Source organism: Bactrocera latifrons, unplaced genomic scaffold (assembly GCF_001853355.1).
Source record: "Bactrocera latifrons isolate USDA-ARS-PBARC rearing strain unplaced genomic scaffold, ASM185335v1 scaffold_573, whole genome shotgun sequence".
NCBI classification, from domain to species: Eukaryota; Metazoa; Arthropoda; class Insecta; order Diptera; family Tephritidae; genus Bactrocera; species Bactrocera latifrons.
This window is the reverse complement of record NW_017537238.1, coordinates 295-15,347: the sequence shown is the minus strand read 5'-3', so window position 1 is coordinate 15,347 and position 15,053 is coordinate 295. Positions and strand designations below refer to the sequence as shown.

The following is a 15,053-nucleotide window of genomic DNA, read 5'->3' as shown; positions in this document are numbered from 1 at the left end:
AATTCCTCCGGGCCCGGGTTGGACTCAATGCCAGCACGAGTCAGGAGGATAAGGAGCAACCCTGCTGCAAGTAGTTGCTCCAGTGACGACACACACAGATTAATATTCACCRATCCAAACGGGGTTAGATCGCCGAAATGACAGCCCATGGTCGGATGAAATCCGAGTCAATTCCGGTACGTAGAACCGGCTGTCGTGGGAATTGTCCTGGTATCCTCTACTATGGTTTCATATATTCTCTTGCGAAGTATGTCCTCTATACATTTGTGAATTGGTGCTGAGACGTGTTGTCAAGAACACCATCGATGACAAGGAAGACGCATAATAGGTTGGGTCGCGGCGCATTCCTTATATTTTTTTATCTTGTCTTACTTTATGTCTTTATCTCTAGATGAAACAATATCACGCATGATTGTGCCGTAAAGAAAATTTGCTCTACAGGAAACTTTTTGTCAATATGAAATTTTTATAATAATGGGAATTAAATTGTGTGCTTTACGTTCCTAAATGATATTTGCTTTAGGGTCTATATATTTTACAATGCATTTATTTTCATCGTGATATAAATAAAAAATATCAGGAACCAAGAATGTACAATATTTATTGCTTCTGGGAATCTTATGTAATGTAACTAATGTAGTTTGAAAATAAAGAACATTATAGAGTACTTATTAAATATAAATAATAGTTTACTAAAAATAAGTAAGGGAAGCTATACCTACGGATTAGAGAATTAAAACAATTGATCATATTGGCATTTAATAATTGAATATTGTGCTCTATCAATATTAAGATAAAGTCAGAAAACATTTACTATAAATTGGGACTCAAAAAAGGTGTCACAGTGTAAAAAAGGGAAATCCTCGGCGATAGGGTTACGATTTTTTGGCGTTATTTTTGCATTATTAATATTTTGTATTAATTGATATAACTGATTAGAAACGAATAAGTGAAGTGTTAGTGGATATAAAAGTGAAAAATATAAGTGTAAAATGCATTACAAATCGGAAAAACACATTTTGGGGATTGTTTAGTATCGCGCCGGTTAAGTATCGTTTATGGAGAAAAACAGGGTCGAGCTACCCCCCTCCCGACCCCTTATTGGAAAGAGGAAGGATCGAACTTTTTAATAAACTCCCCCTCGACCCCCTAGAGCGCCTAAGGACCTTTAGGGAGGCCTTTGAAAATTACCAAAAATCGGTGTTTTTGCTCATTTTTCCATACAAACTGAAACCAATGCAACCCAGCCAACATTTTTGTATGGACAAGAAATCAAAATAAAGAGCGCCAAAATGTTTCAGTGCAATGTATATACATATTTAATTGCATCTATCCCTCGGCCGAGTTTTAAAAAAAAGTAACCTTGGCCGGTCCAACACCGGCTACGCCTTCGGCCGCGCTTCAAAAAAATAATCCTGGTCGATCCAACACCGGGGTGTTCAGGGTTCTTTCGCGCGGAACTCCTTTCTGTACTGGCGGCCTTTGGCCGCGCTTTAAAAGAATAACCCTGGCCGGTCCAACACCGGCTACGCAATCCACAGTATTTTAGCATTGAACACCTTTTCGCGTTCACTTCATACATTTATTGCTAAGTGGGTTTAATTTATTCCCTTTTGTTCGTACTTTCTCGGTAATTTGACAGTCATTTTGGTTTTTCGCATTATTGAACTCAATGCAGAAAAAGGTGTATTTTATTTAAAGATTTACRAAGAAATTAACAATCAAAAGTAATTAAAAACATAAGTAGTGGTTATAAGTCATAAGTAATATATGTGCGTGAGTATCCATAATTGGTTTGGTACAATGCACAACAGACGAATGCACTAATGCACTAGCATATATTTAGAAATTTGTAAAAAATAGCATTTTTTAAAGTGAATTTGTGCAAAAATTTGTGAACCGATTTTCGTCGACGTTTAAAACAAAGTTCGATAATTTAAGCATACATGCGTGTTTAAAATTTTCCATTTGGTGACGGTGAGCCAAAATTAACCGGCGCGATACTAAACACCACCCCACATTTTTTCAATATATTCTTCAATAGCATAATTATGTGCTAAAAAATGTGGCTGCGATTTAGAATAGCATCCCGGATTTTGGGGTTAAAATGGTTATGTACGGATAGAGGAGGTCCTCCAGATCAAATATATATACTGTGAGCGTCAAAAATAAGTAAACAGCAGTTCTATCAATATTAAAGTGTTTWTAAYAACGCAGTCTTTAATGCAACAATAAAAAGTTGTATTACAGAATTCAAGGCTTATATCATAAGAGTTTAACTTAGTATAAATAATAAACAAAAACTAAACACAGCCAAAAATAATTCACTTAAATTACAAATACTCTCGTTTTATCGTGTCAAAAAAAAAGTAAACAGTGGCGCCATCCGTTGTTTGTTTATAATACTTATTTTGGTAAAGCGACAAATATTATTTGGAAACCGTTACTATTCAAGAGAGTGAGTGTAGTAAAGAATATTTTTTCATATCCCATTTGTTATTTTTGATGTTAAGTCGCAAAATTATTATATTTTGTAATGGGCAAGCAAAATACTACTGAAACTCGAAAAATTATATTAGATTTGCATAAAACATAAGGTAAATCTTTGCGCGAAATCGGACAAATAGTTGGAAGACATCATTGTACAATAAAAAAAATTATTGATAAATACAGTAAACATCAGACTGTTGAAAATTTGCCACGGCCGGGCCGACCAAAACGCCTTACTGTCTGTGAAGCGCGATCAATAGTACAGGAAGTAAAATCAAATCCACTTTCAAGCGCTGTCCAACTATCAAAAGATATAGCAGAGACATCCGTAAAGTGCCAGTACAATAAGGAGAAGATTGTACAAAAGCGGTTTGCATGGAAGAGTACCACGGAAAAAACTCTACATATCAAAGGCGAATCAACAGAAGCGCTTGGAATTTGCAAAAAAGTATATAAATCAGACTGCAAACTTCTGGGACAACATTTTGTATACAGACGAAAGCAAATTTGAAACATTTGGATCGAAAAAACCCCCTAAGATTTGGCGATCCAAAAATAAAGCCTTTGATGATAAGTGTATTACCAASACCGTAAAACACGGTGGAGGATCGGTTATGGTCTGGGGCTGTATGGCAGCATCTGGTGTTGAAATTTAGTTTTCATTGAATTCACAATGAACAAATTTGATTATTTAAACATTTTAAAAAATGACGTCGCTCCTAGCGTTGAATTGGATCTTTCAGCAAGACAATGATCCTAAACAAAAGTCAAAAATTGTTAGTGAGTGGCTGTTATATCGAACGCCAAAAACTCTTGATCACCCTCCGCAGTCTCCAGACCTTAATCCTATCGAGCATTTGTGGGAGCACCTTGACCGAAAAAAATTGACTGAAGAATGGAGCAAAATCTCTCCAGAAGTTACAAAAAATCTTACAGAATCTATGCCTAGAAGATTAACGGAGGTCTTGAAGTCCAAAGAAAAGCAAACAAAATATTAGACTCTTATATCAATTTAGTTTATGTACATAWGTATATGTATTTTAACTTTACGGAACTCTGTTTACTTTTTTTTGACGCGAAAAAACGAGAGTATTTTTAATTTAAGTGAATTATTTTTGGCTGTGTTTAGTTTTTGTTTATTATTTATACTAAGTTAAACTCTCATAATATAAGCCTTGAATTCTGTAATACAACTTTTTATTGTTGCATTAAAGATTGCGTTGTTATAAACCCTTTAATATTGATAGAACTGCTGTTTACTTATTTTTGACTCTCACAGTATATTTTATTCTTTGTACAATTTTCTTTAATCTTTGCTTGCATCATCTCATATTTTCATACGATCAGGGATTTATCCGGTTTCCGGCCTGTTTGAAGTAAACAGCGTTTGTGCGATCATTTTATTTTTTGAGTTCACATCCTTTTACGTTTTTGAAATTACTGTGTTTAAGATTTTTACAATGCATAGGCAGTACGTAAATAGTGCCAATAGTTTTATTTATGTGTGCGGAGAACTAACTTTTAAATCGCAAAAACGTAATTTTACTTATTTTGGTGTTAAAGTTGGGGATTAAGACAAAGCATGGACCCCTCATATCTGTTGTAAAACTGGTGTAATACTGTTAACAGCTTGGTTAAAAGGTTCAAATCGTGAAATGCCCTCTGCAGTGCCATTCATTTGGAGAGGACCTAAAGACCATGTTACAGATGTTCCCACGTCAGTCGGGTCTACGAAAACCGGAACGGACCCGGATTTTTATCCGGCCAAGGACTGTCAACTCGGCCGAATTCTGCCGTTACAACAACAACAATCATGTTACAGATTGCTATTTTTGCCTCACGAATATTAAAGGATTGGACCGAAGTCTAAACAGCTTTAAGACCCAGTGAACGAACTCCAAAAGCAAAATATCGCAGAAAACATAGCAAAAAACTATATGTGATAGAAGAAATATGTATGTAACTATTTTCTGCATTTGTGGCAATAAACACTTACTTAATAAACACTTTGTTCTGTTCATGACACAAAAAACAAGTGAAATTTTGTTTGCCAATAATAATAAATCAATAATACATCAATAATAATGATAGTAATACGATCATAAATAATTTCTGATTGCTAGATGCATTTAAAAATTAGTATTACGTCTATTTTCAGTTAAAATTTTTTATAAAATATGCCTGTAAGTTATGCGATACCAGCACTTCCTTCCAATTCATCTCAGGATGGAATTCGAGAGACTATGTTATATAGTGGATCAAAGTTTAAAGGATTCCAAAAGTCTCAAGGAAATTCATATGACGTGGAAGTTGTTCTACAGGTATTGCCAATAAATATATGCGTGTTGAAAATAATATTACTTATTATATTTTAGCATATTGATTTGCAAAATTCATTTTTATGTGGTTATTTAAAAATTAATGGACTGACTTTCGAATTTCCAACTCTGACAACATTTTTTGATGGAGAAATAATATCGAAGAAATATCCATTTTTAACCAGAAAGTGGGAAGCGGATGAGGATGTGGACAAAGGGCATTGGGTAAGAATGATTTCTAGACTAAGTGGTTTTTTATTAAATATATGTTTTTAGACGTTTTATTTAAGATAAATTTTAATGATGCCTATGTAATGTACTCAACTAATATCGTGCCGAAACCACTATGATTTAATGTCGTGTGACTCCTGTCTATTTAGCAAACTCAAACGACCGCTCCAGATCGTTTTAGGCAATTGAGACATTAAACGTGTTTCGCTTCGAGCATTGAAGACTATGACGAAAATTTACTTTAAATACTGTTTCGATGGTTAGAAAAAATCATGGCGCCAAAGGGCCATTTTGAAGTATAAAATAAGGATTTTAATTAATTTATTTTTTACACATAGTAGTACTTTAGTGGTTACGTATTATTTCCGCTCATACGCCAAACTTTAATTTTCCGCGAATCGAACAAATTGTACCTTAGTCTTTTGTCGCAAGTACAATAGTGTTGTGATACTTTTTAAAAAGCTGAAATCCGGTTGACTGTCTGTCGGTCCATACGCGCAAGGTGTAACTTGTGTAAAAATTACTATTCTATCTTGATTCAACTTGTGGTATGTGGGTTCCTTAGTACAAAAAAGTTTCGAGCTCGTAGATGGTCGTAATCGGACCACTGCACACTGGTCGATTTCATGGCCCAAAAATAAAAAATAAAAGTTTGAAATTTACCACTGTTTGTATCAAAGCTATTTCTTAGAAAACCGACGAAACTAACGGTAAATACATTTTTGCTCTATCCCATTCCAACGAAAAGCGAGGGAAGTGAGACTACAGAAACACGGACTGTGCAGTGAAAATAGCTTAAAAATTATCTCTTATAATAAATTAAATTGCAATATAAAATCGTCCTTAATCCCCATAAATCGAAATGAATATTGAGAATAGAGGTATATGTTATATGTATAACAAAGTGGTTTTTATATAATAATATGTTGTTTTATTATTTTAAAACAATTGTTTTATAAATACCCTTTTGAGTGGTATGTTTTTCTTTATACATCGATTTAAGGTATAAAAAAGTTGTGATCCTTGTCTCGCCCTCAAATGAATCAATTTTCTTTATATTAGTTAATGTTTTCTAAGCCTATGCTTCTGATTTCAGCTGCAACCTTTTGTAACTCTATTTATTATTAATGTTATTCTACCAGGCATGCGATTTTTTGTGTGTTATTTTTTATCCATTTTTTGTATGAATATTCGTGCATATTTTATATATTTTTTTCATCACACAGGACGCTATGGCCGTCCTGTTTGAATTCAATTTCAAAACGAATCAGTTTAATCAAGCCTCAATGCATATTTGTGCGAGATCCTGCAACGAAATTAACTTCAAAATACTCCTGGTATTATTTTCCCTTCTCAGTCCGTAACATTTTAATTCGCACTCCCAATGTTATTCAATATGCACCAGTTTCAATTGAAGAGCTTTCACAAGAATCTGGTGAGTTCGACTCCATCATACACGAAAGAACTAACGGATCGCTACAAATTAGCACTTGCTAAACCGATTGCTTTTAGCTTAGATCCTTTCATCACCAGTCAGAAAGTATCATGCAAAAGTAAATCAATTTAATTAAAATCAGTTTTTGATTTAGTTTAATAATTATAATTTAAAAAATTCCTTTTTTCGTTTATCAACTTTTTTAATTCAAAATAATTAATGAAAATTTTTTTACCATCGGGGGGTGGCGGAGTGGGAAACGGGAGAGGGAGATTTTAAAATTATTTGGCAAAAGTTTCACTTTTAAGTAGACAGTGGAAGTATTTTTGGCCGCTGATTGCATACAAGACCGACCACTGTGCACAGCCACGCCCACAAATCGCAATTAACCGAATACAAATAAAGTGTCATAACTAAGCAATAAATTATGCTACAAAGCTGTAATTTGGTACAGAGTATCGCTGTAGTAAGGGGCACCTGTGGACAAAATTTTTTGAAAATGTGGGCTTAGCCCCGCCTTCTAATAAGTTATACACAATATTTAAATTCCAGGTGTTTCGTACAGTTTCCAGTACACAAATCAAGAAGCAATTAATATAATTTGCACGAATATTGTTTTTAGTGTGTGCCACCTTATGACTATAAATTATTTAAAACCAATAAAAACTGTTCACGCCCCTAGATACCGAATATTTGGCCCCGGAAGGAAAATACCGGTCAATGTGTGAGATTTAAACAAACTAAGGGATAATCCTCTTATAATGGTGTGTCTGTATGTTAAAAAATATATATTTAATATAAAGATTTTCGAACTTCGGGGTGACTTTGTACCGCATATATTGGCCAATATATGAATTATCCCAATGAAAATAAGAAAGCGTGTTTTGCTCACAGTGTATCCTTGTGTTTAGGATAGATAAATTTAAGAGAAAACTTAGCCCAGCCTACATAACGAATATCATGATTTTTGAACATGAAGCTGACTTTACTCTATATGATTGGTTTTACACCTTAAAGTTTTCCCTGGCTTTGATTCTTGAACGTTGCAAGAGTATATAATGTTGTGTTGCACCCGAACTTAGTCCATCCTTACTTGTTATAAAATAATATAATTGGTCTTAAGGCTTAAGTTTTAAAAATACAAGAAAATAAAAAAAGCGTATTCTAATTTGTCATCTCAATGATTTATAATAATAAAAATGTATTTAAAATATGCAAAGCAAGATAGCATTGAAGATATCGATTGGAATTTAAATCAATACATTGTGAAGAAGCCTATCCTAATCGAGGCCAGCTAATATAATACAATATTTCATATAAGACTCTTTCGAATTTGATGGGATCCTCAATCAACTAGACACAATAAAATTTACTTTCATTATGGAATTCATTATTATTTGTTTCCTTTTTCTATTTTCAGAGCAAATTTGCCGCTTTTTCTGAGTATGAAGAATCATTTAATTCAGATAATTTTGACTTTAAAAAATTGGCGAATAGCGACTATGTATTCATGCGATGGAAAGAACATTTCCTAGTGCCAGATCATACGATAAAGGATATAAATGGGGCGTCTTTCGCTGGATTTTATTATATTTGCTTTATAAAATCTACTGGCAGAGTAGAAGGTTATTATTATCACCGCTCATCAGAGCTATATCAATCTATTGAATTAGAACACATACCAGAAAATTCTTCAGAAGTGTACGAATTTAGATAAAATTAATCGTGTAATTTATTTGTTAAGCTATATGTACAATAGATATTTATCTAATAACAATAATTCTATATAATTTGAGTATATAAATTATTATTATTTCTGTCTTCTCAGCCAATAATATTCAGGATTTCTTTAGTCAACAGTGCATAATACAAAAGATAGAATAATCAACGAAATCAAGTTTGCTCAGTTGTTTTTAAACAGAAGTCGGCATAACGTTACATTTCTATAGTGTATTTATACTATCGCCAGTAATGTGGCCGTGCGGTAAACGTAATCGTATACCCAAACAAATAATCTTGCCTATTTTTAAAATTTGGAGTTATAATATTCGGAATATAATTAAAGTAAATGCTTTATTACACTCTCGTTCCACAAAGTATAATAGTCATCGAGATAGATATGGAGACATAATCGTTACCTAAAATCTAAAATAACGTAACATCAATTTTCATAAGTTTACAGGCGAAGGAAAAATGATATAATAGAAACCACTCATAAAAATAAAATATGAGTTTTGGTTATATCAGATAGTGGAGGCGAAAATGCTACCCATATGTAATATGATGTAGTGAATCATAAGCAATAAAACACTCAACCTCGATTTTTTTGATGATTCGTTATTTTGCATTTTAGGTGACGATATACATATTAATAATATAATTGATCAGGGTGATCGTCCGTGCAAGCGAGTAAAATTAAGATATTTCAATGAAACTTTGTAAACGTGTTCCATGATATTCAAGGAGCGTTTGTATTTCAGATGGGGGAAGCGGTAACCAAATTTGCTTAGAGAAAAAATTTTTAGTACTTCTCCATGCACTTTGAAAATAAGTAAAAAATTAAATAACCACAACCCTACCGTTCTTAAAACGTATGGCATAAAAAATACAATATCTTTGGAACGGAATGAACGAACAATTTTTTTTTGTTTGCAGTAAAAAGTTTATAGTTTTATACCGACCGTTCGACTTTAAAGTACAAAAATTCCCAAATTTCGAACATTTTAACAAGCTATTTCACTACATTTAACACACTTAATAATTTAAAGAAATTAACAATTTCCAGTTTTTGCAGGTTTTGCAGGTATAAGTATGAAACCTATATTTTAATACATTTACATTCGTAGTGAGCATCATTTATGTGCTAACAATTATGATGAAATGGAGCGCTGCGTTATGATAATAAGTAATTTTCTGAAATTTCTCTTCTTGGCTATAATTCATCTTTCTTTGTTTAGCTCTACTAAAAACAGGTGTCTATAAATTATATTTCAAATTAAAATAATAAGCAATCTTTCCGTTCATATGGATATTTTCTTATGTATTTAAATTTAATAAACAACTAAGTAATATTATATAAAAATGTTACGTAATAAAATACTTAGGTTACCCCGGGTATTGGCTCGACCAGGGTTATGTTTGTGCGGCCGTAAGCCTCCAACGCAGAAAGTAATACTACGCGAAAGCACTTTAGTCGCCATGGGTATTGGCTCGAGAAGAGTTTTTTTAGAGCGACATGATCTTATTATAATATAAAATGGTAATATAAACAATGTTATATTACAACGATATAAATTTTATAATATTATCATAGCGTTTTAATTATTTGTGTTTATTAAATAAATATAAATGTCATGTTGATGAAAATCTTTATTATTATTAAAAAAAACTCTTGCGGTATTTTCGCTAGTTGGCGCTGAGAGCGCGTAGTTCTAGTTTTTATATATATAATATAATATACCTTTTTGGAAAGTTCATTTCACGCTAACACGTGTTTGATTGATTGTCGTTTCTTTCAAGTCGTTCGTGAGTTATAGCGTCGCAAACACGGAGCAAAATAAAGAGAAAATACGGCATCTTTTACAGTTCTACTACGACAAAGGCAAAAATGCATCTCAAGCAGCCAATAAAATTTGTGCAGTTTATGGACCCGATACAGTTTCCATTTCCACCGCACAAMGATGGTTTCAACGTTTTCTTTCTGGTGTAGAGGTGATCGAAGATGCGCTGAATTGGTCGAAAGAGACCGGCATTATAGCAGCCGTAGCATCGGTCAAGAACTGGGCATGAGTCATGAAAAAAGTTTTATGAACAATTGAAAATTCAATAAAAATACCGCAAGAAATACCCTAAGACTTTTTTGACAACCTAATATTTGGTGTTTAAGATGTGGTAATGCTGGCTTTCCTCATAATTGTAAACCATCTCACCTTTTCAACAATTAGTGTGCTAAGTGATTTTTAAATTAATACATTTAGTTAAAAAATAACAAAATAAATGTGAAATGTGAACTTATTTCAATGCTTAGAGTGCATATTTAATCATACAATGTGAAAAAATTTAGTGAAACATTTAGAAATACTATGTGTCAATACAAATTTTTGAATTTTTAATCGGGAATATTTTTAAAAATATAAGTGCATATTAATAATCTGGAGAATCGGCCCTATGAGCACATAACCCATTTCTATCGAAATTGTTTACCTGAATATTTTAAATTCTAAAGTCGTTATTCACGATTTCTTTACTTTTCATAGTTTCAAATTTAATTAATACCCTCACTGACGACTTAGGTAGCAAAATTTATCGATGTATACAAGGTGCGTTCTAAAGTAAACAGGACTTCAAAAAAAACAGAGCAAATGTTTTTTCGGCAAAATCAATTTATTTTATTCAAAATAGTATATTACTGATTCAATACAGCCGTTTGCATGGTCCAAAAGCATGTTGAATGAGTGTTTTAGCTCGTTGGCTAGTATGCCGCTGCAAGCCTTGTGAATGGCTTCTACGTCTGCATAAGCTTTCATTTCATTGCAAATGCACTTTTCCGAAAAGGAAGAAATAGCACGGTGTTATATCGAGTGAATATGGGGAGTTTTTAATGGTTAAAATGTGATTTTTGCTCAAATAATCGTCCTTCGAATGTTGGATTCTGAGCAATTTTTGGTCATCAGTCAATTTGTGCAAAACAAACCGTGCATACACCGTTCGTAAGCCCAAATGTTCGGTGAAAATGAGATAAATCGATGTTTATGAGATGTTCAATTCCATTTCCATGAATTTCAATGATGATTTGAGCTGATTTTTTATGAATTCACGCATAGTATCAATGGAATTTCCGGTGATCACGGATTTTGATTGGCCCACATGGACACTTTGAAATAGTTGAAACCACTCGTGCACTCTGCTATGGGATAGGCAACCACGGCCATAAACATGTTGTTGGCTCTTTGTTCGAAGCTCATTTTCGCACCGATAACACATACAAAGTGATACTTACAACGCAATAACTTCCAATCGATGAAATGTCATGAAATTCTCACTGGACAATCGATGAAGATAGCAGAATCTAACGTCATAGAATCGACGTATAGATGGCGTACCAGAGGCGCTAGATTCAAAAAGTCCTGTTTACTTTGGAACGCACATTGTAATTTATTGGGCGGCATTAATCAGATTTGTAATTGTTGTAAAGGCACGTGAAATCCTGAAGACATTCCAGAATATCAGGAAACTCCACTTCATCTGAGGGATAGACATTTGGTATCTTTCCTTTTCGGAGCTGTACCCCACAAGACGGGTAAAACTTAGGTAACCGGTCACCGATAGGTTATCAATAAGTAATTAACATTGTTATCCTAACTTATCGAATAATAATGCATTCATTATTAATATTTTTAGCTTCGGAAAAAAGTAATTATTTTTCCTCTTTCACTATAAGTCGGTATGATTAGCTCACTCGCGCTCTCTGATTCATTTTGAGCAAATGCTACATATGTTATATTTTCTTTCTCTAATTTGCAAATTATGTTGGGAAACTATCTTTTCTCATCGGTTAACAGCATCTGTTTCATTGGCTATTTGTTTGATTAGCCATTTCTTTTTGAAAATAGTTTGTTTGGTTAATGTTATGGTCATCAACGAGTAAAAGAAAACCGGTCGATATGTTGTTTGTTTCATTGAAATTTTCATTTCATTTGCTTTTATTTAATTTTTTTTAAGTTTACATGTCCAAACATTACAGTTATATTTTTCCTTTCTATTTTTAAAATTTTTTAGTATTGGTTTCTAAATATTACCATTTATATATACATTACAAATGAATTTTCCTTAGAATTATTTTTACAAAGTTTTAGTAATTGTTTTAAAATAGCATTCTTTCTTACAATAATTTTTTGGCAAAATTTATGAATGATATTTACTATAATAAATGTAAATACCTTATATAGTATATGGATTTATATTATTATACATTGTATAATTTACAATACTAAGTACATCAATCTGCTAATTCTTAATATTTACACAGTTTGTACTAATTTAATTTTTTAAATTAATTAATTTAAAGCTATAAGTATTGAATAATTTAAATATATTATAAAAATTCGGCTTTGGTCGATTTTGATTGATCAAGCAAGTTTCACCTATGATTTTTGCGTTCATAGTCGCCGTAATGGATACTATTCTTCATCACGCAAAAACTGAGTTATTTCTATTGCTTTCAAACAGCATTTACACGTTTTGATATGGTTGCTTGAGTGACTCCCAAAGCTTCTGTGAGAATTTCTTGTGTATGTAGCAATCTTTATCCAGTAAGGCCTCCCAATACGTTTTTAGTCTATTAAGTCAAAATCACCACTTTTAAATCCACGCTTTTTGACCGCAAGCTCAGCTAGTGCATGCTCAACATAAAATTCCGCGAAAATAAATGACTTTCGGCCATATATAATATAATCCAAGTTGAGGACATTCGAAATGCCGGTGTAAGGCTTAAATGAGAAAATGGGGTTATTGTACCTAATATATAAAAATAAAATACTAACAATTCTAGTCTAATTAATTAGGAGAGATACCTAAAAGCTAAATGGTAAGAAATACATTTGCTGCTACTGTTGTCTTACAATGTCGGAAGGCTTCTTGCATTTAAACCGGATTTCTCGCCCAGCAGTTTCGATGAGTCTGGAGGCTTCCTTATTAACATGCTATCTAAGCCTCAGTTCGTGAGACTTTGCTATTTTGGAGATTTCATTTACCACTGAATTCACGCCTAGATCACGGTGCAGGTCAGCAGATCTAATGTACCAAGGAGCATTAACTAAAGTTAAGTACCTTGATTTAAACAGAATATTTGAATGTGCAGCTAATTGGTGAATCAAATTAAACTTAGCTAAAACAGTACACATTGATTTCACGTACAAAAATACTAGATATATGCGTCTATACTTAAATGATGTGCAAATACCATATCACAATACATGTATAAAAGAAAAAAAGAAGATGCATAATTAAAATTCAGAAATATGAATTGGTTATTGGTAGAAGCTCTGCTTTATTTACAAACCACAAAATTATAATCTACAAGCAGGTGTTCATATCAGTTTGGCCTCATGGGATACAACTTTGCGGCTACTCAAGCTCTAGTTTAAGATGCGCCGTCAATGCGCCTTGATACGATCTTGAACGCGATTTCGGAATTGACTCAGTTGCAGCATCAATCAAAAAATATAGTCTCCTATGGAAAGACTATCTGGCCATGTGAACACTGAAGCCCGGGGCTGTTACCGCTCAAAGTAAATGGAAAGAAAAAAAGCTTAAGCACAAAAAAGTTTATCACCTATACAGCAGCGAGACTCTGCAATTTTTACGCAGAACACCATTAATTATTTTGAATTATACAATAAGCAAAACAAATTGTTCGTTAGCTTATTATTTGATAACTAGTTACAATGGCAATGAAATAAAAAACGCCCTCTCGTTCTTTCGAGCTTCTACTGGTTTGTCACTAGCACAAGCATATGCAAGTTAGTAACATACATTATACAAATATAATTTTTAAAATGTCTTTCACAAGTGTCCATGACTTCCACCCTTTTTAGTCTTATTGGCGTATCCTTCCTGAAGGCCATCTTCACCACATGCTGCGGTATAGACATGTCCTGTATTGGGTCATATTCATTAATAAAAATGCTTCGGCATTTCTTCTGCTGGTAACTTTGATAAAAGCTCCACAGCTAGGTTAACAACCACATCCGTAGATCAGTGGATATACCGAGGAAATAAGTGTGCCTGAATGAAATTTCAATAATATATTAAATATATTATTAATTATTAAATTTTTCTAGTTTGGAAAAGATTTTATTGAATAAATATTAAAAACTTACGCACTATCTTCAAATTTCTCTTTGAGGCGATTCAATATCGGCAAATTTTATTAGATTCATGGTCAATATGTGCACAATCAAAAATAATGTTTAATAAATCTTACTAACCTTATGGTACAACATCGTGTTTCTTGTGATATTAGCAGCTTGACGTTGACGTTGCTGTCTTGTCCTTCTACGAGTGTACCGAGGGAAATTTATTGACGTATTCTCACATTCCTTGCCTCTATATTTCCAAATGACTAATAGCGGGATCCGATCTATTTTGTTGCAAGTTGTAGCCTAGTATGCTGACGGGTCAATCTCCTTTAAGAGAATTTGAAATTTGCATAAGCTTTAAGTTCAACGCGAAACTCACATTGCGATTCTGTGATGCAGTCTCAAGTCTCTAAATTTGAGATTTTAAGTTAGAGACAATTTTTCATTATTCAGAAATGTTTTTAGACTTGAATGAAAATAAATATTATTAAATTTTCTATAACATAGTCAAAAAACATAATTGTCAATAAAAATAATAACAGAGAAAAAAAGTTTTAAAAAGTGCACAAGTGCAAGTGCAGTGAAAAAGTGAAACTACATAGCAGTACGGTGAAAAAAATAAGCAGTTACTACAAACAAGCCACCGCAGCATTCCTACTAGCAAAGGAACTAATGTACACATTGGCCTACCGTACTCCCCAAAATCCTATGACGGATAAC

General features: G+C 33.0%; 1 protein-coding gene and 1 long non-coding RNA gene across 12 annotated transcripts in view; one reads left to right on the top strand and one right to left on the bottom strand.

Moving 5' to 3' along the window:
• Positions 1 to 8,804, top strand: part of LOC108974649 (glucose-induced degradation protein 4 homolog) — an 18,624-nt gene extending 9,820 nt beyond the window's left edge. Inside the window, exons 1-4 of one of the 10 annotated variants that reach the window (XM_018942624.1) lie at positions 641 to 664; positions 4,649 to 4,811; positions 4,866 to 5,033; positions 7,895 to 8,804. In XM_018942624.1, coding sequence (XP_018798169.1) covers positions 4,668 to 4,811; positions 4,866 to 5,033; positions 7,895 to 8,191 — 609 coding nt within the window. In that variant the 5' untranslated portion in view covers positions 641 to 664; positions 4,649 to 4,667 and the 3' untranslated portion in view covers positions 8,192 to 8,804. Of the gene's footprint in view, positions 1 to 640; positions 837 to 1,710; positions 1,728 to 1,756; positions 1,777 to 1,968; positions 2,116 to 3,627; positions 4,446 to 4,630; positions 4,812 to 4,865; positions 5,034 to 7,894 lie in introns of those variants that run through there. The other 9 variants (XM_018942619.1, XM_018942620.1, XM_018942617.1 and 6 more) reach the window with 9 other exon arrangements.
• A 3,759-nt stretch (positions 8,805 to 12,563) lies between these two features.
• Positions 12,564 to 14,797, bottom strand: LOC108974647. 2 transcript variants are annotated; one of them, XR_001993809.1, is made up of 4 exons: positions 14,713 to 14,797; positions 14,463 to 14,660; positions 13,047 to 13,266; positions 12,564 to 12,990 (listed from the first exon to the last, which is right to left on the bottom strand). It is a non-coding gene; the product is annotated as an uncharacterized LOC108974647 (long non-coding RNA). The 2 variants fall into 2 exon arrangements; XR_001993810.1 differs by having other exon boundaries at positions 12,564 to 12,962.
• Between the last annotated feature and the right edge of the window lie 256 nt (positions 14,798 to 15,053).